This window comes from Tamandua tetradactyla, chromosome 7 (assembly GCF_023851605.1).
Source record: "Tamandua tetradactyla isolate mTamTet1 chromosome 7, mTamTet1.pri, whole genome shotgun sequence".
Classification (NCBI taxonomy): Eukaryota; Metazoa; Chordata; class Mammalia; order Pilosa; family Myrmecophagidae; genus Tamandua; species Tamandua tetradactyla.
The window spans coordinates 6,074,438-6,098,091 of record NC_135333.1 but is presented as its reverse complement, the minus strand read 5'-3'; the positions used below and the strand labels follow the sequence as shown (position 1 = coordinate 6,098,091).

Sequence of the window (23,654 nt, the reverse complement as noted above, 5' to 3'; positions counted from 1 at the left end):
ATAAATGTGTAGAAAAAGAGTACTAGAGGCAAAATTTGGCAGGGGTCATCTAAATTAGCCAGTGGATTCAAATTTTCCCTTTTCTTTGGCCAAATTATTTTAACTATTGTGGTAAAAAAAAGACATCTATTCACAATACTGAAAAATACAGACTTTAGAAGCTTTATCAAACATGGAAGCTTGTTCTCTGACTCATAGGTATAATAAAAGCTGTTGGGTTCATCACATCTCTGAGGAAGGGATGTCTATACCACCAATCATCCTATCAGAGATTAATCCTGTCAAGGGATCAATCAAGAGATTAATCCTAGGGTAGGGAATTAATACTTATAGAATTAGGTCATAGGCTAGGGTTAGGGACATACCACACTGTTCCCTCTGGATCTAGGAGAAAATTTAGCTTGAACCCCAAAACTTTGAGGGTTGCACAGCAGATCTGGTATTGAGAGGTAAACTGTCTCTGGACACATGATGACAAGCTGGGAGTCAGGCCAACACTTGTCCTGGAAAGAAACACTCAGGTGATCTGAGGGAATGTAATAGTTCCGTATCTCTTGTATTATCACTGATCTTCTGTAAAGCCACGTTAAAATTTACTAGTATAGTCTCAGTTGTGTTGAAGGGAACTCAAAAGGTGTATAATTATGCTTGGAGCCAAGTGGAGCAGATGAAAATAGCATCCTCTCCCCAGTGGCCACATTCTAATGTTACAACAGCCCCTCACAAATCTTTGTAGCATCAGTGTCTATGGCTTGGTGGCGGTATGAGGTGAGACAAGGTGGACTGGGTGAGAGGAAATAGCAGACTTACTTCTAATCATACATATGGCAGTACCTTGAGACCTTCTTGGAAATAAGTGAGGGACATTTTCAGGCAGACTCATTTCTAACAAGATTTTGTGTGTGTGAAGTGGTAATGGATAGGGTAAGGGGGCGGTTATATGATAATTGCTTATTAAAAAGAAGTGGAATTTTTGTTGAGTCACAGACCACTCTCTTGCTTAGTCAAATGTACTCCCTAGCCACAAAGAACTTCTTCCAGATCTGTTTCCATTCCCTGGGATGCATTGTCCTTTCTCTTCATACCACTGGCTGCTTGCCACCCTTCTTGCCTTAGCTGGATGCTATCTCCTCAGTGAAGACTTCTCAGAACTCCTTCTTTAAAAGAGGCCCAAATTCACTGTTTTGTTTTGTTTTTTTAACTCTTATCCAGTTGGTTTCTCCTTCATACTTTAGAAATACATATTTTTGTTTAGTTTGTTTTTATTTTGCTTCCCCGAGGGAGTATTTCTACTTGGTCTACTGTAGGTCATTCTTGAGACTAGCAGAGAGCCTGGCACCTAATATCCACACACAAAAAATTGTTGAATGAATAAATGAATACCTACACTTAATATTAGTCTGCTCTTATTAAACATTAGACTTTTTCTCTTCTAATTTCATGCTTATCTACTCATTTTGTTTCTATAAATTTCACTGAAGTATAACACACATGGAGAAAAGTTAGCAAATTCTGATTATTTTTGGACATCCAAGTTAGTCCAGATAACAGGGAGGAAAAGTACAGTTTAAAGAGGTATGGAGCATTGTAATGTCTGCATCGTTGTCTGTCATTGCATCAATTATCATGACATTTTGTTTTTACACATTATGTTTCCTGGTTTAATGTGAGTCTTCCCTTGAGAGGAGAAATTGCATTCAACAATATCCTAAAAGTGCCATGTTTCTAAGTCCCAGAACTGAATGAAATAGTCTGGGCTTTGGTAAAGTCATGAAGTTGATAGACACAGTCCTCACTTGTGAGAAAGGGCATCGGCATTCTTTTGCCCATATGCCCTCACACAACTAGTAGCCAGTCTTTCATTTATTCCTTATTTTGAACTTCTACAGGAAAGACAAAGAATTCATCACAATTAACATAGGGCAACTCTCTAAATATTTCCAGAGCACTTGACACTCAGCACCCGTTTTCTTGGTGCAATAGCATATGGTACACTTTTTTTTTTTCCAGTCTATGGCTGTCATTGGAAGACCTTTGCTTTGCAGCTCTCTTTCCTCATGCTCTAGTTTGTTCTACATGCTTTTCTAGGTCTCCTGCATCGTTATCAGACTGGGACTCCATTGCTCTATTGCTTAGGATCCTCTGTCTGCTGAAATGTTCTCATTCTTGGCTCACTCCCCTGTTTTACAGAAGCATATCACACAGTGGCTTCCTCCTCCAGATGGGTTCCTTGACCAGATAAATCCAAACTACATCAAACTAAGTGGTGTAAAACACGAGCCCTTAGCCGCGAAAACAGGTTGGCGGGAGAGGAGCGAGGACGAACGGCCGAGTTTTGTTTTTTTAACTTCTATATTACCAGCACCTTGATCAATACTATTACTTAATAAGCAGGTGCTCAGTAAATATTTGTAGAATGAATGAATGAACACTTCTTTTTCTTCCAGAGTTTGATACACCAAACTCTCATAAATTGCCTTCCATCAATCTTAGCTTCAGCAGTTGGCAAACTTCAGATTTAGGTTGTTAAACATGTGATCCTACCTGTTCCATAACTTCAGTTACATTTTCTCCTTCTGGTCATTTACTTTTAGACCTATCTCTCATCTACATCTGTAGCTCTTCTTCCTATATTTGAAGCATATACACATTTAAGATAGTGTTTTAGTTTCCTAGACTGCTTAAAGCAAATATCATGAAATGGTTTGACTTGAACAGTGGGAATTTATTCACTTACACTTTGAGGCTGAGAAAATGTCCAACTCAAGGTATCATTAGGGCAATGCTTTCTTCCCAAAGACTGGTGCCGAAAATACTTGGCCCCTCTGCCACATGACAGCATCTGTTGGTCTCTGTATTCTCTTAAGGGTTTCCTCATCTTGATTTCACACTTTTGCTTCTATGGCTTTCTTTCTCTCTCTCTGTATTCATTCTACTTTTTTTTTCTTTTTTTATTAATTTTTAAAATTTTAAAAAAAATATAACAAAGACAAACATTCTTAACTTATGATCATTCCATTCTACATATATAATCAGTAATTCACAATATCATCACATAGTTGCATATGCATCATCATGATCATTTCTTAGAACATTTGCGTCAATTCAGAAAAAGAAATACAAAGAAAACAGAAAAAATACATACATACCATATCCCTTACCCCTCCCTTTCATTGATCACTAGCATTTCAATCTAAATTTATTTTGACATTTGTTCCCCCTATTATTCATCTTTATTCCATATGTTTTACTCATCTGTTGGTAAAGTAGATAAAAGGAGCATCAGACACAAAGTTTTCACAATCACACAATCACATTGTGAAAGCTATATCATTATACAATCATCTTCAAGAAACATGGCTACTGGAACACAGTTCTACATTTTCAGGCAGTTCCCTCCAGCCTCTCCATTACGTCTTGACTAACAAGGTGATATCTATCTAATGCATAAGAATAACCTCCAGGATAACCTCTTGACTCTGTTTGGAATCTCTCAGCCATCAACACTTTATTTTGTCTCATTTCACTCTTCCCCCTTTTGGTCGAGAAGGTTTTCTCAATCCCTTGATGCTGAGTCTCAGCTCATTCCAGGATCTCTGTCCCACGTTGCCAGGAAGGTTCACACCCCTGGGAGTCATGCCCCATGTAGACAGAGGGAGGGCAGTGAGTTTGCTTGTTGTGTTGGGTGGAGAGAGAGGCCACATCTGAGCAACAGAAGAGGTTCACTTGGGGGTGACTCTTAGGCCTGATTTTAAGTAGGCTTGGTTAATCCTTTGTGGGGTTAAGTTTCATGTGAACAAACCCCAAGATTGAGGGCTCAGCCTATTGCTTTGGTTGACCCCACTGCTTATGAGAATATCAAGAATTCAAGTTGGGGAGGTTGAATTTTCCCCTTTTCTCACCATTCCCCAAAGGGGACCTTGCAAATACTTTTTTATTCATGTTCAAATCACTCTGGGATTTATTGGGGCATCACTCTGGACAAACCAACAAAATCTCATGCCCTACTCAAGGTTCCATGTACTTATGGTGTTCAATTAAGCTGTCTACATAAGTTATATTAGGAAATGCACTAGTCAAAATATAAATTTTGTACCAAATAAACATTTTTTGCTTTGGTCTCACACATAAGTTAAAGTTTTTAAATATTGACTACCATTTATTTTCAACACCCTGCAATAATGATATTCCTTTGTTCTTCCTCATGCAAAAACATTTTTTAAATTTGTACATATAGTCACTATCATTATACACTCTAGGTATTCCTAGATTATACCATATCAGTCTTTCTTGTCTATCTTTCTTCCTGATTTCATTTGTGACCCCAGCCCTCCTTCTTCTATCATTCTCACATTCAGCTTCATTCAGTGTTTTAACATAACTGTATTACAGTTAGGTAGTATTGTGTTGTCCGTTTCTCAGTTTTTACAATCAGTCCTGTTGTACAATCTGTATCCCTTCAGCTCCGATTACCCAATATCTTACCCTATTTCTACCTTCTGAAGGTCTCTGTTACCAATGAAATTCTCCAAGTTTATTCACTAATGTCAGCACATATCAGTGAGACCATACAGTATTTGTCCTTTTGTTTCTGGCTAATCTCACTCAGCATAATGTCCTTAAGGTCCATGCATGTTGTCACATACTTCATAACTTTATTCTGTCTTACAGCTGCATAATATTCAATGTATGTATAACAGTGGTGATAGTGGACATCTTTGTCTTGTTCCTGATCTTAGCGGAAAAGTTTTCAGTTTTTTCCCATTGAAGATGATGTTAGCTATGGGTTTTTCATATATTCCCATTATCATTTTGAGGAAGTTCCCTTCTATTCTTATCCTTTGAAGTGTTTTCAACAGGAAAGGATGTTGAATTTTGTCAAATGCCTTTTCTGCGTCAATCGAGATGATCATGTGGTTTTTCTGCTTTGATTTTTTGATATGGTGTGTTGCATTAATTGATTTTCTTATGTTGAACTGTCCTTGCATACCTAGGATGTATACCTGGGATGAATCCTACTTGGTCATGGTGTATAATTCTTTTAATGTGCTGCTGGATTCGATTTGCAAGGATTTTGTTGAGGATTTTTGCATCTATATTCATTAGAGAGATTGGTCTGTAGTTTTCTTGTTTTGTAATATCTTTGTCTGGCTTTGGTATGAGGGTGAGATTGGCTTCGTAGAATGAGTTAGGTAGTTTTCCCTCCTCTTCAGTTTTTTTGAAGAGTTTGAGCAGGATTGGTACTAATTCTTTCTGGAATGTTTGGTAGAATTCACATGTGAAGCCATCTGGTACTGGACTTTTCTTTTTGGGGAGCTTCTTAATGACTGATTTAATTTCTTTACTTGTGATTGGTTTGTTGAGGTCGTCTGTTTCTCTCGAGTCAAAGTTGGTTTGACTTTGGTTTCATGCCTTTCTCGAAAGTTGTCCATTTCATCTACATTTTCATGTTTATTAGCATGAAGTTGTTCATAGTAACCTCTCATTACTTTCTTTATTTCTGTGGGGTCAGTGGTTATGTCTCCTCTTCCATTTCTGATTTTATTTATTTACATCCTCACTCTTCTTCTTTTTGTCAGAAGATGGACCCTTGTTAAGGGTCCATCAATCTTATTGATTTTCTCATAGAACCAACTTCTGTTTTTGTTGATTTTCTCAATAGTTTTCATGTTCTCAATTTCATTTATTTCCACTGTAATCTTCATTATTTCTTTCCTTTTGCTTACTTTGGAGTTAGTTTGCTGTTCTTTCTCTTGTTCTTCCAAGTGGACAGTTAATTCCTCGATTCTTGCCCTTTCTTCTTTTTTGATATAGGCATTTAGGGCAATAAATTTTCCTTGTAGCACTGCCTTTGCTGCATCCCATGAATTTTGATATGTTGTATTTTCATTTTCATTTGCCTTGAGATATTTACTGATTTCTATTGTAATTGCATCCTTGACCCACTGGTTGTTTAAGAGTGTGTTGTTGAGTCTCCACATATTTGTGAATTTTCCGGCACTCTGCCTATTATTGATTTCCAACTTCATTCCTTTATGATCAGAGAAAGTATTTTGTATGATTTCAATCTTTTTAAATTTATTGAGACTTGCCTTGTGACCCAGCATAAGGTCTATCCTTAAGAACGATCCATGAGCACTTGAGAAAAAGGTGTATCCTGCTGTTGTGGGGTGTAATGTTCTATAAATGTCTGTTAAGTCTAGCTCATTTATTGTAGTATTCAAATTATCTGTTTCTTTATTGATCCTCTGTCCAGATGTTCTGTCCATTGATGAGAGTGGGGAATTGAAGTCTCCAACTATTATGGTAGATGTGTCTATTTCTCTTTTCAGTGTTTGCCTCATGTATTTTGGTGCATTCTGGCTCAGTGATTAAATATTTATGATTGTTATGTCTTCTTGTTGATTGTTCCTTTTATTAATAATACATAGAGTCCTTCTTGTCTCTTTTAACTGTTTTACATTTGAAGTGTAATTTGTTGGATATTAGTATAGGTACTCCTTCTCTTCTCTGATCGTTATTTGCATGAAATATCTTTTCCCAACCTTTCACTTTCAACTTATGTTTGTCCTTGGGTCTAAGATGTGTTTCCTGTAGACAGCATGTAGATGGGTCCTGTTTTTTATTCCATTCTGCCAGTCTATGTCTTTTGATTGAGGAGTTTAAACCATTAATATTTAGTGTTATTACTGTACAGGCAGTACTTTCTTCTACCGTTTTGCCTTTTGGATTTTATATGTCATATCTAATTGTTCTTCTTTTTAACTTTACTAATAGTCTTCATTTCTACACTGTTCTCCACACCTCTCTATCCTGTCTTTTCGTATCTGCCTCTAGTGCTCCCTTTAGTATTTCTTGCAGAGGCGGTCTCTTGGTCACAAAATTCTCTCAGTGATTTTTTTTCTTGAAAATGTTTTAATTTCTCCCTCATTTTTGAAGGACAATTTTGCTGGATATAGAATTCTTAGTTGGCAATTTTTCTCTTTTAGTAATTTAAATATGTTATCCTACTATCTTCTCGCCTCCATGGTTTCTGCTGAGAAATCTATGCATAGTCTTATTGGGCCTCCCTTGTATGTGATGGATTGCTTTTCTCTTGCTGCTTTCAAGATTTTCTCTTTCTCTTTGACATCTGACATTCTGATTAGTAAGTGTCTTGGGGTACATATCTTTGGGGTATGCTGCACTTCTTGGATCTGTAATTTTAAGTCTTTCATAAGAGTTGGGAAATTTTCAGTGATAATTTCCTCCATTAATTTTTCTTCTCCTTTTCCCTTCTCTTCTCCTTCTGGGACACCCACAACACGTATATTCATGCGCTTCATGTTGTCATTCAATTCCCTGAGTCCCTACTCATATTTTTTTATTCTTTTCCCAAATTTTCTTTTGCTTGTCAGATTTCAGATGTTCCGTCCTCCAGTTAACTAATCCTATCTTCTCCCCCTTGAAATCTGACATTGTAGGTTTCCATTGTTTTTTTTCATCTCTTCTGCTGTGCCTTTTATTCCCATAAGTTCTGTGATTTGTTTTTTCAGACTTTCGATTTCTTCTTTTTGTTCATTCCTTGCCTTCTTTATATCCTCCCTCAATTCATTGATTTGATTTTTGATGAGGTTTTCCATGTCTGTTCGAACATTCTGAATTGTTTCAACTCCTGTATCTCATTTGAATTTTTGGTTTGTTCCTTTGACTGAGCCATATCTTCAATTTTCCTAGTGTGATTCGTTATTTTTTGCTGGTGTCTAGGCATTTAATTACCTTAAATAGTTTATTCTGGAGATTGCTTTCACTTCTTTTACCTAGGATTTTCTTGCTGGATGACTTTGTTGTCTATCTGTTCTTTGACATTCAGTTCAGCTTATTCTGGACCACTAGCTTAGGTTTTGTTTAACAGAGCAGAATTTTTCAGTTCTTGTTTTCTTGTTTCTTGCCCTGCCTATATGGTGCCTTTTTCCCCCCACCCTCAGGAGGGCCTACTTAGGTATTATAGACCCCAGCTGGATTTTCCCAGACCAAACTTGTCTCCTGTCAGGAGGAAAGAGTCATCTGCATCAGTTTTCCCTGAGGGTGAGACCCAGCAGGTTGCAAGACTTTCCTGTCTTTGGACTCTGTTTTTCTTATCCTGCCCAGTATGTGGCGCTTGTCTGCCTGCAGGTCCCACCGGTATAAGGTGATGCAGTACCTTTAACTTCAGCAGACTCTCCCTGCTGGGGGCATGGTGGAGACAGAGGAGAGGTTGTAGGCTGGTTTTAATCGCTTCAAATTTCTAAACCCTGGGGTCTGAATTTCTTGAGGGAGGAAACCCACCTGAGCTGGGCCCCACCTCTCTCCTGGGGTAGGCACAGACTCCAGACAAACACTCAAACAAGCTTGTTTCTGCCTATGCCTGAGGCGGTTGCAGCTTGAGAAACCCTGCCACTGTATCCAAAGGCAGTCAAGCCTTTGTAGAAACACAGCCACAAAAAAGAAAGAGAAAAATCCTTCTCAGGGCAGAACCCACATTCCTCAGGTTTGCCAATCAAGAGCATAAGTTGGTATGTTGCTTTGTGTACCTTCAGATCCTATGTGCCCCCTCCTTTCCTTCAGGGCCCAGACCCTTTCAAGTGTTATGTGCTATCTGATCCAAAAAAACCTCTGTTTTTTTTCTGTCAGCCCTGCCTCCTCAGCACCAGGGCAGAAATCAGCAATGTCTGCTAGGTTCAACTGAGCTGGAGGCCTATTTTTAGTAGTTAGAATTTGCTAATTAATTTCGCATTTGGAATTTTGTTGTGCTCAGCCCCTGCTGCTGGTAAAGTCCATTTCCTTTCCCCTCTGGGAAGCAGCCTGTGGGGGAGGGGTGCTGGCCGCCGCAGCTTTGGGAACTCATGGTTCTGGAGGGTGCTCGCAGCCGGTCCACCTGGTCCGGACTGGGGTACACTGTGTGTCCAGTCACTGACGTGGCCCCAGCAGTTGTTCTGTACTGCTCCTGGCCATTTACTCGCTGTTCTGGAGGACAAACTAAATCCCATACCTTGCTAAGCCGCCATCTTGGCACTCTCCTCATTCCACTTTTAAAGGACTCCAGTAAGAAAATTAGGACCCATTCTCAGTGAGATCAGTCATACCTTAACTGTGGTTTTTACCCACAGTAATGAATCCGATTTTAGAACATGTTTTTCTGGGGTACATGCAGCTTCAAACCACCACAGATGGGCATTTCAAATTTATTTCTAGTAGAATTCTTGCCTGCCATGCAGGAGACCTGGGTTCTTCCTGCAGTCCATGTACTTCCCCCAAAACAAACAAACAAAAATTCAACAAATGGTGCTGCAATAGTAGGATACTCACATGGAAAAATAATGAAATGTGAGTTGCCACACAGCATACAAAAAAAAAAAAAATTTTTGTTTTTGGCAAAGGCCTTCTTGCCTGTTTTTCTTGTTGATTATTAATCATCAGTTTATTTCTTTAGTAGAAACAAAAATACCATTTTTCCGTGCCAGAACTTTTGTGAATATCTAAAAAAAAGTTCTCAATCAGTAGTGAAAATTAAATATCCAAATTTACATTGGATTTTTTATTTGCTTCTCATGAGATAAAGATTATTATTACCAGGCGGGCCACGGTGGCTCAGCAGGCAGAGTTCTCGCCTGCCATCCCAGAGACCCGGGTTCGATTCCCAGTGTCTGCCCATGCAAAAAAAAAAAAGATTGTTATTACCATGTTGCAGATATATTGACTGCAGCACAAAGGAGTTAAGCAGGAAAAGAGACCCAGAATTAGACCATGCTCTTTCTGTTATACCATGTTACATTTATTATGGCTCTTGTTTGTTCATCATTGAAATTTTTTTAAAAATCTGTATACTTTCCTATACAAAATGTGACTTTTCTATACAAACTTTTTTTTAGTAGTTGCTTACTAACAGTTTTCTCTAGCAGCAAAACAAAGAGCCCAGTTTTTCAAGGAAAACCCTGGATTCTTTGGAGAAAACATCAGTAAGCCTAAAAATAAATCTGTATTTTTTTCCTTTCTTCCCTTTAGGTTCGTGATGATGTGTACCACAGTATTCTAACAAATAACCTGCCTAATCTTCTGGAATATGGAAACATCACTGCTCTGACAAATTTATGGTATACTGGACAGATTACTAATTTTGAATATTTGACTCACTTAAACAAACATGCAGGCCGATCCTTCAATGATCTCATGCAGTATCCAGTGTTCCCATTTATACTGGCTGACTATGTTAGTGAAACACTTGACCTCAACGATCTGTTAGTTTACAGGTAAATAAGATTATTATCACCTTTTGGTTTTATCCATATCTTACATTTATTTCATTAAAATTTTTTTATGAAAATGTCCCATCATGCAAAAATAGAATGAATATATAATAAATGGCCTTCCACATACCCATCACCTCAGTTCAACTATTTTGAAGACTTTTGCCGAATTTGTATCATCTCTTTTTTTTAATTTAAGGCAGATCACAGCTATCTTATGCCACCTCTATTCTTCAATATTCATCTCTTAAAAACAATAGGATTTTTTTTGACCTAACCACAATGCCATTATCACATCTGAGAAAATGAATAATAATTCTATGCTGTCATCTCATGCCCAGTCACTTTTCCTAAGTTCCCTGATTATCTCAAAGATGTCTTATTATAGTTGGTTAGCTTGAATCAAACCCAATGTTGCCTTTGGTTGTTGTATCTCAGACATACTTTCAGAACAGTTTTAATTTTTTCATTGATATTTTTCTCTTTTTTTCCTCTAATATTGACTTATTGAAAAAAGCAGGACATTTACCCATAGAATGTTCCCCTTTCTGCATTTTCCACATTCCTTCCTGTGGTAGTATTCAACTTACTTCTCTAGCCTCTATATTTCCTGGAAACTAGAAATTGGTTCCAAAGTCTTGTTTAGATTCAGGTTCAACTTTTTTTTTTGACAAAGATGCCTTATAAGTGCTTGTATGACCTTTATATTGCATCATATCAGCACTCTAAATGGTGCCAAGATTAAACTGTGGGTTCAGATTTCCATTGAACTTTTACCTAATGGTTACATTCACTGATGATTATTGCCTGAATCAATGATGTCAGTAGGGGTTGCAAAATGTTTATTCCCTGTTCTCTCTTTTCTTCTACATTTATTGAAAGAGAACAAGATGAGCGTGGACTTATTAGTTATGCCAAAGGGCAAGGAAACTATCAAAATCTAATGTAGTCTTCTTGTCAAAAGGACCCCAGAATGCCAGAGACCCGGGTTCAATTCCTGGTGCCTGCCCATGCAAAAAAAAAAAAAAAAAAGGACCCAGAGCCAACTTGAAGAGATTTTATACTACCAAACGTAGGATAAACTGAGCATTAAAAAGAATAATGACTGCAACTGATTGAAAACACATTGAAGTAAAAAAAAATTTTTTTACCTTTACGTTTAAAAGGTAAAAATAAACAAAGCCGAACAAAGTTTGTTCATCGCCGGTGGAAGTAACTAAGGCACCAGTGCCTTATTTTGAAATGTGGCAATTTAAAGAAAAGAATTCAGCATACAGCTGTCTTTTCTGAATGAACTATATTTTAAAAGAAACCAAATTCCTGAGTAGTGGAAGTATTCTATTAGAATAAATTTTTAAAGATATTCTCTTGTGAAATTTAAAGAAAAATTGATTCCAAAAGTTCCACTTGGTATACTGGGGTATTTTAGTTGTAATCACAAAAAAGTAGGCCTATATCAAGGAGTTCTCAAGAAATCAAAATTCAGTGTAATGTATTTGTCGATTTAAAAAAGAGCAAATGTCACACTATATCTCTTTTAGATATATTTATACACTGATAATGGACATTTAAACCTTGTACTGAGCTGGTATATAGATATAGTCCTTCTGGAAAGCAATTTGACAATACATATTCAAAGAACTCTTAATATGTATATATTCTGTCTTATCAATTTAACTTGTAGGAACTTTTTCTTAGGAAATACTCAAGGTCGTGTACTCTAGCAGAATGGTTCCCACTAGAAGTAAAGTTTCATGAGGACAGGGAATACATTTACTAGTTCATTGCTTGTGATAGTGCCTTTCACTACATGAAAAAAAATTAGCCATAAGGGTAGTACTCAAGTCATTTTTCAAGGCTGCTACAATTTAGAAACAACTTAAATGCCCAACACTTGGACTGAGTAAATTATTATATGTTGAGCCATTAAAAATGATATTGTGAAAGTGTGTATTATAGGCATGGAAAGGGGTCCTTTTAATTTAAAAAAGTGAGCATACATTCACAGATAAGCAGAAGAATATCTGGAAAGGTATGCACTAAAATGTTTTACCTCTGGACAATAGTATATTAGAGGATTTTTGTTTTATTCTGTTTGTTTATCTGTAATTTCAGATCTTTCAACCATAACAAAAAAGTATTACTTGGGTCCAGGAAAAAGTAATTTATGCTATTTATAAAAGATTGCTTGCCAAATCCTTAAACATGATTTCTTTCCATTTAGACATGAGAATTTACTTCTATTCTAGAAAACTGTTTGTACTTCTTAACAAAATACTTAAGATTATTAAGTCTCAAAAGCAAAATTAGTGTGTTTAATATCAGTAATTTCAGTATCTCAGGAAAAATAAGCCGACCTAGCTTGACTTATAGAAATTTGGGCAAATCTTCATGTTGGTCTAGTTTTGGTGCCAGATGTTGAAACTCCATATGGCCCCATTACTAGGCCAGAGCAGATGGCATCTCAGCCAGGGGACACGTGCCCTTCTCTATTAGCTCTGTTTCTCTTGCTCTTTCAAGTGTTGCACAGGAACACCACTTGATTCCGTAGCTCATGAAAGTGAGGCTTTACCCCTTGTGTTCTCTTGCCTCCCTCATAAGGTGTAAGCATCACCGTGGACACATTCACATGCAGACACCGATATTCTATACTGTGCACACTGGTACCAATCAGCATCTACTGATTAGACTACAAAATATTTATTTCAGTACCCACACCCCAAATCTCAACTCAGTCATTTCAAACATGTGTAACTATTTCAATTTTTAGTAAATAACCAACACAGCATCTCATTATGGTCATAATTTCTATCCAACCTTTCTTTCACTCTTTATTGCCTAACAGGGTATAGCATCTGGAAAATGGGTACAGGACTTCTAGGGGTTTTTAAGAATCACCTGTCATGGGCAACATCAGCTGTGATTCTGGAGGAAGCAGCAGAAGGAGAGGGAAAAGGGTCAGCAACCACTCTTCTTGTGTAAATTACTCTTAAGTCAGGAGTGTCTCATCTGTTGGAAACATTGTACCTTAATAGATTTGAATGATGACTGTTAGTGTAGAAGCAACATGTGTAAGCAGCAAGCTAAGGGACGAGCATTTTATTGATCATTTATTTACTTACAGGATGCAGACAACAGGCAAATTACTTCTGACACTTTCAAAATATTTAATATTCTTCCATCATCTCTCTTTCTGTAGAAATCTCTCTAAGCCTATAGCTGTGCAGTATAAAGAAAAGGAAGATCGTTACGTGAACACATATAAGGTAGCCTTTAGTTTTTCTTCATATTTTGATAAAGGAAAAAGAAGAGTTTTATTGTATGTTACTTGTGTTTTACCTAATTTTAAGTTTCAGTATTAATTTTTCTGTTTTTTACTTTCTTGTACTTTGATAGCTAGAAATCATGTGATTTTAGATATTCTATCTCTCCATCTCAATTCCCGGAAAACACTTCACCCAGAGAAAGAATGTACTTATTGTGACATAAGCTGAAAGCTATTGAACCATTATTATAATCAAACATGTAAATCATTTTATTCCTTGTAAAATCACAAAGAATTCCAGAAACTTGCTATTTGTATATTAATGTACTGTAAACCCATATTATTTGCATTGAAAAAATTATGCATTGGTTTATTAAACAGAAATTTGCCAGATTTCAAGGTATAAAAATAGAAATTAATTACCTGTGTCTAAGAAATTAGTATTAATGAAATTCTTTTGGAAAATACAAAAAACTTTTATTAGGCACATGTTGTATTTCTCTCTACAATGGAATTAAGATAGGAGCAGCTTAAGCAGTTTTTCATATTCACCATATTATTTTATGTCACAGTGCCAGAAAAAGCCCTCCAAGATCTTACAACTATCACTGCTTGATTCCTCTGCAGTTGACAATGGGGCAGTGCCATAGTTATCAAGAAGAAGTGGTTTTTGAAAAATAACTACTACCTCACTTTGTTATCAGGACCAAACAGAAGCTATGGGAGATGATAATAGTGACAGATGCAAAGTGTTTGGTTGAGCTTCCTGCTTTATGATGTGAAGATAGGAGTAGTGAAAAAATCACCACATTGGTTATTACCTGTGTGTAAACTACACTGCAAATAGTCATAAAATGTTTGCAATTCCTAAGATTCCAATAAACTGATATAATTTTTACATTTCTGTTGTTCCATTTCTAGGGAAGCATTTCTCTAAATTAGACTGCATTACATCTCAAAACTCTCTTTTAAAATAAAGATATATCTAGTGATAGTAGCAACTCTGATTTTGAGTGCTTAATCAGCTTAGACATTATGCATTATTTGGGATACGAAGTGCTGGTAATCAGGATAGAAAACAGGTAAAGTTTATATGAGGGAATGAGAAAGTAGAGGTCCAAAATGTGAGACACTTGTTGAGTGGTCAGGCCTTAGCAAGGGCACTGCGTAGGAGACACCCAGACGCTCAAGGTGACCTGAGGTGTCCAGGCACAAGTATTGAAGGGGGCGGGAGAGATGGATGGGAGGGGAAATCACTGAGGCTTTTTCAGTTTTGCCTGGGGCACATTAACGTGAATTATGTTCTGACTCTGTTTCCTTCAGTATTTGGAAGAAGAGTACCGCAAAGGAGCCCGAGAAGATGACCCCATGCCTCCTGTGCAGCCCTATCACTACGGCTCCCACTATTCAAACAGTGGGACGGTGCTGCACTTCTTGGTTAGGATGCCTCCTTTTACTAAAATGTTTTTAGCATACCAAGGTAATGATGTCTTTTTTTCCCCCTATTATTTATTTTTATTCCATATGTTCTACTCATCTGTTGGTAATGATGTCTTTTTAACAACCTAAAAAGTCATGTTGGGTCATCAGAGAAAAACAAATTGACTGACTTCCTGACAATGCATGGAGATCAGTCAAACCACAGGAAAAAAGCTGTATTTACTCATTTACAAAAATTCTTTATCAAAAAGCTGCTGTAAGCCAAATTATCTTAATCTATCTCTAATGTTAGTTTCTAAGTTTATAAAAATGTTATATATTTTTTTGAAATGATATAAAATCCGTGTACTATAAAATTTACCCTTTTATGATGACTGCAATTCACATTTTAAAGATATTCAACACAATAATTATTTCAAATCACATAAGTTCCCTTTGGAGCCTGGAGACATGTATGTTATTTTAATTTATTATAAATAGTTCATATGTGAGCCACACTTGTATCTTCACTGTAGTAACTTTCTAGGTAATAATTTTCTACCTCAGTATTTTGAGTGGCAGCCAGCAGGCCTTAAGATAACTTAGAACTTATGCACTTATACTTGTGCATAAATAGGGACATACTCACCTGTCAGTTTTTAATGAGAACCATAGTATTAGTTTTAGGTCTGTAGTTGTTCCTCATGGCATCCAAAATCCTTTCTAGAATCATTGTCTATTCATTTATTCAAACTTCTTAAACTTAAACTTTATGTTTTTTTTCCCTTATTGACATATAACCTCTTGGAGGAAAGAATTTTGTATTCTCTCTGCTTGGCCTATTAAACGGACTTCCTTATAACTGTCTCTCCATAAGTACATAGAACAAATTTTCCAAATGATAGCTCCTCAGATACTTAGAGACTGGTGTCCTGGCCACTTTCTCCTACTCAGCCCTGTTTTTCCCCAGGCTGGTTATCCTTAGTTAATTTGGCATCAATTTGGGAGCCTCCCATGTGCAAGGTCCTATCCAGATGCTGCAGGGCATACAAAATAATAATAATAAGAAGAAGAAGACAGTTCTGTACTTAGTAAAGATTTTTTTTAAAGTGGTATTAAACCATCTTTGTTTGCTATGGTTTCCAAACCTACCATTATTCTTTCCATCTTTCTGAACATAGTCTCATTTGTGAATGCCCATATTAAAATACAGTAATCAGAATTTTAAAAAGAGTATTTCAAATGTAATTATAACATGACTCCATCTAAGTACTATATTTCTTTTAATGTAGCACAAGAATCCATAATCCACACTGGTCTGTGTTGAGAGAGTGCTGTCATGTGCTTTGTAAGACATTTAGCATCATGCCTGTGGCATACTCCCCCACTGCAGTTGTAACAACTAAAACTGTCTCCAGACATAGCTGGATATCCCCTGGGGGCGAAAGAGCTACCAGTTAACCACTGATTTAATAAATGCAAGTTCTAGATCATAGGATTTATAGTAGTACTTAAAAAAGAAATTAGGAAACTATGGCAAATCTTAAAATCTGAACAGAACCCACAGTATGCTTCTCTTGTTCTACAGTTCCTTAGTCACAGTCTGATAACAAAACTGGGACCCCATCACAGCCTTACAGAATTGCCTTTAGTTTTACTGAATTTCATTCATATTGAAAATTTTTTCTCCCAAGTGACTTACTAGATGTTTCTTTAGATGGCCCTACTGTCTGAGAAAAAGTAATAAACCACATTTCTTCCAGATTTTATTTAGTGGCAAGCCAATGCTAACTGACTTAACAGGAGAGATGAGAAAGTAATGAAAATAATAGAAAATGTTGCTTGGCAGAGTAACTAAGTTTAGGGGGGAAAATAAAATGTCCTTTAAAAATTTTACCTTGCTTAATATTAAGATTAGTCTTGTGAATGTATCCCAGTTGAAATGATATATTCAAATTTTAGCAAGTTCAGAGTAGTTTTAGACAAAACATGGTTCCTTCTTAAGACTCTACACTGCTGATGCTTTCAGAGACCAGCTTTTGGATATCATTTATTGTTCTAGGCTTGACTTATGGGTAGAAGTTCTAATAATTGTTGATGGAAAAGAAACAGAGTCAAAATTCAATTCTTAGAGTGCATGGGTAGTTCAGTGGTAGAATTCTCACCTGCCATGTGGCAGGGTTTGATTTCCAGGCCAGGCGCCAGAAAAAAAAAAATCCATTTCTTGATTATTATTAGTCTGTGCCAAAAAAACTTGCTTGGAATGCCTATGCTTAGTTCTATTTGCATTCATAGGAAATTTTACTCATTTGTTTAGCCTCAAAATTAGAATATTTATAAATCCATGTCCCCAACCCCCCCAAAAAATAGAAAACAAAAGAAGAGAAAAAAAAATACTCCTAGCAGTTAGATGTTTTTGCCCAGGCTGTGCAAAAACCATTGTACCTACATGAACTTTAATTTTCCTTCTTTATTATTCTTTCATTCAATAAATAAATAATTATTGAATACCTGTTATGTGCCAGGTGTTGATGATACCCCATTTCTCTGGTCTTTATTCTACTTGGGAAGACAGATAGTAATAAAATAAACAATAATTGATATAAATTCAGCTAGTTATATGTATTATGAAATCATAATATAGATTTAAAATAATGTAATAAGCCCTCACATTATTTGTAGAAATCTTTATTTTTGAGAACATGAATAAATTTTTTTTAATTATTGAATAAGCAAAATGAACATTATTTTAATTCTTTTGAGGCAGTAAAATTTAATTATGATAGGCCTCAAATCAAGTCAGTGTGTCTTAATTGTTTTTATTTCTTTATAGATCAAAGTTTTGACATTCCAGACAGAACTTTTCATTCTACAAATACAACTTGGCGCCTCTCATCTTTTGAATCCATGACTGATGTAAAAGAACTTATCCCAGAATTCTTCTATCTTCCAGAGTTCTTAGTTAACCGTGAAGGTATAACGCTAAATCATTTCAAATATATGTTTCTGAGGGTTTGCGGTTATTTTATTATTTTCCAAAACTAATCATAGTTTTTCTAAGTTCTAAAATTTGAGTCCCCCCAAAAAGAAAAATTCCTTTACTTATTATATAATTTTATTTCCAAGTAAGCTTGAAGATTTTATTTTAAGCACTTTGTAGAATAGATATATCTGGAAGACTATAACTTCATTAAAATTATTTTAGTTTTATTATACTTTATTTTTTAAGTTAAATTGTGACTTTTGTGATTTATAATGTGCTCATTGTAAAAAACAAGAGGCATGCATTTATTGAAAGCAAAATGCAAATTGATTATAATCTCAGTGGTGACAGAGAAAGAAAATACCCCAACCAGATTTATCTGATTACCAGAAGGAATACTGAAAGTTAAAAACAAATTTTCTAAGATGCCAGTTATTAACAATCTTGGCCAACCTTACTTATTTTTCATAATTAGTTAACCCTTTATGGGGTATCTTTGGGTGGTATTTCATATTTTGTGACCCTTAGGAATATATGAAATTGAGAATTATATCTTAGGGGAAGTTAGTGTTAGGTAAATTACCTTAGAATTTTATGCTACACTAATTGGCCTCACTGGTGTTGTTTGGAGAATCACTAATAAATTCATGCTACTAGTTAACCTGGAACATGTTTCATAGTGTTCCCCAAGTGAGAAATGCCTCAGTGAAATATCAGTATCTGCAATTTGGGGTGGCTACCTTATGGCTTTCCATCAGGGACTCAGATCTACTGCTTATTTTCTCTGTCTATGGTATCTTATGTGTATGTGCCAGTTATCTATTGCTGCATAATAAATAATCCCAACACTTAGTGGCTTAAAACAACAACAAATTTATTATCTATCATAGTTGTAGGTCAGAAATTCAGGAAAAGCTCAGCCAGATGGTTTGGGCTCAGGATCTCTCATGTAGTTGTATTCAAATTGGCTGAAGCTGCAACAGCCAGGGGGTTAGAACATCTGGGAGCTGGACAGACATCACTCGCTTCATATAGTCTGAGCTTTTGTGCATGTTTTCTCCAAGTGAATTGCATGGAACAGTTTGGACTGCCTCACGGTATGGCAGCCTTGAACTCCTTACTTGGCAACTCAGGGTTACAAAGGCAAGTGTCCAAAGAAAGAGATGAGCAGAAGCTGCATGGCCTTTTCTAATCTAGCCTGAAAAGTCATACAGCATCACTTCCACTGCATTCTATTCATTGAGGCAGTCATAATTGCCTGCTCAGATTCTAAGTAAAGGAACATAAACTGATGGGGGATTGGCAAGATACTGGAAAAGTATGCGAGACAGAAATCTTACAGCCATTTTTTGAAAATATAATTTACTATAACATACATCATGTCATTTCTTACCAGGATTCCTATATACCTCCCATAGTACCTCCATGCCATCTACTCTGCGTGAGGAATGTCCATTTATTTCTGATGTGTCCCGAAATACCTGAAAGTTGGAAATGATTGATTTTGTAGAGACCCCTGCTGTCCAGCCTCTTCCCAGTTCAACCCTTAGATACCTTATTTACCGTTGTTAAATAAATGAATCCCTGCTGCTGCTTCTCCGAAGCTGCACACATAGAATTCTGCAGGTGCTCAGCCAGTCCATCCTAGATTAACCCTTCAGCTCTCTGTAGAATGACTGCATAGTTTTTGAGATGGCTTCCACCCTAAAGGGAATTTGGTAGTTTATATTTTATGTCATATGATTTCAAACATCTTGCAAAGTTGGTGAAGATCCTTCTGTTTTCACAACATCAAGATGTAGGCAGGCAGCAACTTAATTTTCTATGGAGCTTAATCAGCTTTTAAGAGCTCCTGCTTATTTTACTTTTGTTACGGTGTTTGTTTTTTTCTGTCCATAAAAAGTAGCACAAAGGATTTGTTTTTGTTCAAAGGTAACAATTCTTTTACGATTAGTTTTTTTAATAAACTCTTCTGACATTTTTGTTTATACTAGCAGATTAAAGAAAGAGTTAGGCATCAGCTCATTTATATTACAGAAGAACCCCCTTATTAGATGGGTTGGGATAATTTTGTTGTTCATAGGATTGCTTAATAGAAAGTAAGTCAAAAACAGATCTAGATTTATCATAAAATTAATAGACTAGGGGGTGTAAGGGTAATTCAGTGGTAGAATTCTCGCCTGCCATATGGGAGACCCAGGTTTGATTACCAGTCCATGTACTTCCCAAAAACAAACAAATAAGCAAAACAAATAACAAACAAAAATTAAACAAATGGTGGTGAAATAACAGGATACTCACATGGAAAATAATGAAATGCGACCCCGCCATACAGCATACAATAACAACAACAACAACAAAAAATTAAGACCATGACAACTCATTCTAGGAATAACTATACTTTGTATTAGCTGGGTTTTTTAAATTACAGAATACTGACATTTAGTATATATGTGTATATATATATATATAATCTTTATTAAAATGTTAACATCAATAATTCAGAAGTGCTTATATAAAACCTTAGTTTGATTTTAATCACATTCACAATTGAATAGATATCTAAGCACTTGTTGCATTTGAAATTTTTATTTGTGGGAATTTGCAAAGATTTTCTGCTTCTTTTTCTTTAGTATGTTATTAATGGTAGAAGAATAAAGTTAAAAGATCTCAAATTTAATTAAGAAATTATTAATCCAGGTAGTTCTGTTACTACATAGGCAAGCCGATGAGCAATGGCTTTCCTTATTTTAAAGATATATCCTCCTTGCTGCTGCTATTTCGTGGTTGGAACACAGAATTATCTAGTTCTGTGAACTCTTAAGACCTGTTCTATGGGCATAATGAAGCATTCTTTGGGGAGTTAAACGTTAATATTAATGCTCTTTTTTAGGTTTTGATTTTGGTGTGCGTCAGAATGGTGAGCGGGTTAATCACGTCAACCTTCCACCTTGGGCACGCAACGATCCTCGGCTTTTTGTCCTCATCCATCGACAGGCCCTAGAGTCTGACTACGTGTCCCAGAACATCTGCCAATGGATTGACTTGGTGTTTGGGTATAAGCAAAAGGGGAAGGCTTCTGTTCAAGCTATCAATGTTTTTCACCCTGCTGTAAGTGACTCTTTTAAGTTAACCTGGGTTTATGTAAAATAGACTCTGTTTTGGTTTGCTAGGCTTCTCAAAGCAGATACCATGAAATGGTTCAGCTTAAACGATGGGAATTTATTAGCTTACAGTTTGAGGCCATAAGAATGTCCAAATCAGGCATCATGAAAGCGATGTTTTCTTCCCAAAGACCAGCTGCTGGCAGTCCTTGGCTCCTCTGCAACATGGCAGGGCACATGGTGCAACCTGCTGGTCTCCCCTTCTCTTCTGGGCTCTCAGCTTCTTGCTTCTGTGGCTCTCTCTGTATTCATCCCTTTTGTAGCGGTCTCCAGGAAGAGGATCAAGACCCTGAATGAGGCGGGTCACATCTTAACTAAAGTCACCAAGGAAGCTCATTAGAACCTCAGTGCCCAGCGTTTTCATTGGGGATTGTCACATAGGCACCCTCTAGCTAGAATGTACTGAAATTCCATACTCCCAGAAGGAAAGGAGGCGTTTGAATGTAAACCACATTGTTTATTATACAAATAGTTTAGGCACAGTGAGCCACCCTTATCAGTTATGGAATGGTAGGTACCTTCCAGAATAGCTGCCATCACTAATCAATCAAGAGCCAATCTTACAAGCCAAGCAGGCCTTTCTAAGCATAGCAGTCTCTTGACCTGCTTTGTTAACTCTTTTATACACATCATCCTACCTATATGTTCTATTTCTAAATGGCATCATTTTACCCTATTACAGAAACAGTATGTGTCTTGTGTAAAAAATGTATAAAATACAGATTTGCAAAAAGAAGAAATTTAAAAATCAGCTTTGATATCACCATCCAGAGATAAATATTGAAGCCACCTTCAGTACTTTTTCTGTATATATGTATCATCTCATTTATATAAAAATAATATTTTATAACCTTTTCATCCCTCTAAACAATATATTCTTAAATTTGTTTCAAGCCATTAAATGCTGTGCTATATGATTTTTAATAATTATTCCAAAGTATGACTGTATGATCATTTACTTAACTAGTTTCCTATTGGACATTCGGTTAGTATTGCTTGCTATTAAAATTAATTTTCCGTTATTTATTTATGTATACATTTCTATACAAATTGAAAATAAATTCCTGGAAGTAGAATTGTTGCACTTACACATGTATTTTGATGTTGATAGTCAACTTTTTTAACAGTTTTATTGAGATATAATTCTCATACCATACAATTTACCCATTTTAAGTCTACCATTCAATGAATTTTAGTATATTAACAGATACACACAGTCATTACCATGATCTAATTTCAGAACATTTTAATCACCCCAAAAGAAACCACATGCTTTTTAGTAGTCTAGCCCTAGACCATCTAGACTAAAGTACTTTGTCTCTATAGAATTCTCTGTTTCGGACATTTCATATAAATGTAGTCATAAATATATAGTCTTTTGTGACTAGTTTTCACTTTGTATGTTTATAAGGTTCATTTGTGTTGCAGCATATATCAGTACTCAATTCCTTTTAATGGCTGAATAATATTCCAGTATATGGCCATGCCCCATTTTATTTATCCATTTGTCAGCTGATTGGTATTTGGGTTGCTTTGCCTTTAGACCATATGAATACTGCTGCTATAAATTTGGCGCACAAGTTTTCGTGCGGACATTTCTTTTCATTTCTCTTGGGTAGCTATCTAGGAGTGGAATTTGCTTGGCCCTTTGGTAACTAGTTTTAATTATTTGAAAACTGGAGACATTTTTTGTTTTTAATAGTTTTATGGAGATATTTTCACGCACATACAGTCCATCCAAACTATACAATCAGTGGCACCCAATATCATTACATAGTTATGTATTCATCACCATAATCATTTTTAAAACATTTGCGTCACACCAGAAAAAAAAAAAAAGGAAAAAAGAAAAACTCATACATCCCATATCTTTTACCCCTCTGTCTCACTGACCACTAACTAGTATTTCAATCTCCCCAATTATTTTTTACCCCTTCTACCCCCCTATTATTTATTTATTTATTGTCCTTATGTTTTTACTCATCTGCCATACCCTGGTTGAAAAGGAGCATCAGCCACAAGGTTTTTGCCATCACACAGTCACATTGTAAAAGCTATAAATAGTTATATAATCATCTTCAAGAATCAAGGCTACTGGAATACAGTTCAGGTACTTCCTAACAGTTTCAGGTACTTCCCTCTAGCCATTCCAATACCCCATACACTAAAAAGGTACATCTATATAACTATAAGAATAACCTCCAGGATAACCTCTCAACTCTGTTTGAAATCTCTCAGCCACTGAAACTTAATTTTGTCTCATTTCTCTTTTCCCCCTTTTGTTCAGTAAGGTTTTCTCAATCCCCTGATGCCAGGTCCAAGCTCATCCCCAGAGTCATGTCCCACATTGCCAGGGAGATTTACACCCCTAGGAGTCATGTCCTACATAGGGGGAAGGGCAGTGAGTTCACCTGCCAAGTTGGCTTAGAGAGAGAGGGGCCACATCTGAGCAACAAAAGAGGTTCTCTAGGGTGACTCTTAGGCATAATTATGAGTAGGCTTAGCTTTTCCTTTGCAGAAATAAGTTTCATAGGGGCGAGAAACCAAGATTGCTGGCT

At 36.3% G+C, this 23,654-nt stretch overlaps 1 protein-coding gene across 7 annotated transcripts in view; it reads left to right on the top strand.

Moving 5' to 3' along the window:
- LYST (lysosomal trafficking regulator) overlaps nt 1-23,654 on the top strand; it is a 248,660-nt gene that overhangs the window by 191,650 nt on the left and 33,356 nt on the right. For all 7 annotated transcript variants that reach the window (XM_077168415.1, XM_077168413.1, XM_077168412.1 and 4 more), the window contains 5 exons: nt 10,024-10,268; nt 13,465-13,531; nt 14,854-15,010; nt 17,783-17,923; nt 20,826-21,043. In XM_077168415.1, coding sequence (XP_077024530.1) covers nt 10,024-10,268; nt 13,465-13,531; nt 14,854-15,010; nt 17,783-17,923; nt 20,826-21,043 — 828 coding nt within the window. The remainder of the gene's footprint in view (nt 1-10,023; nt 10,269-13,464; nt 13,532-14,853; nt 15,011-17,782; nt 17,924-20,825; nt 21,044-23,654) is intronic.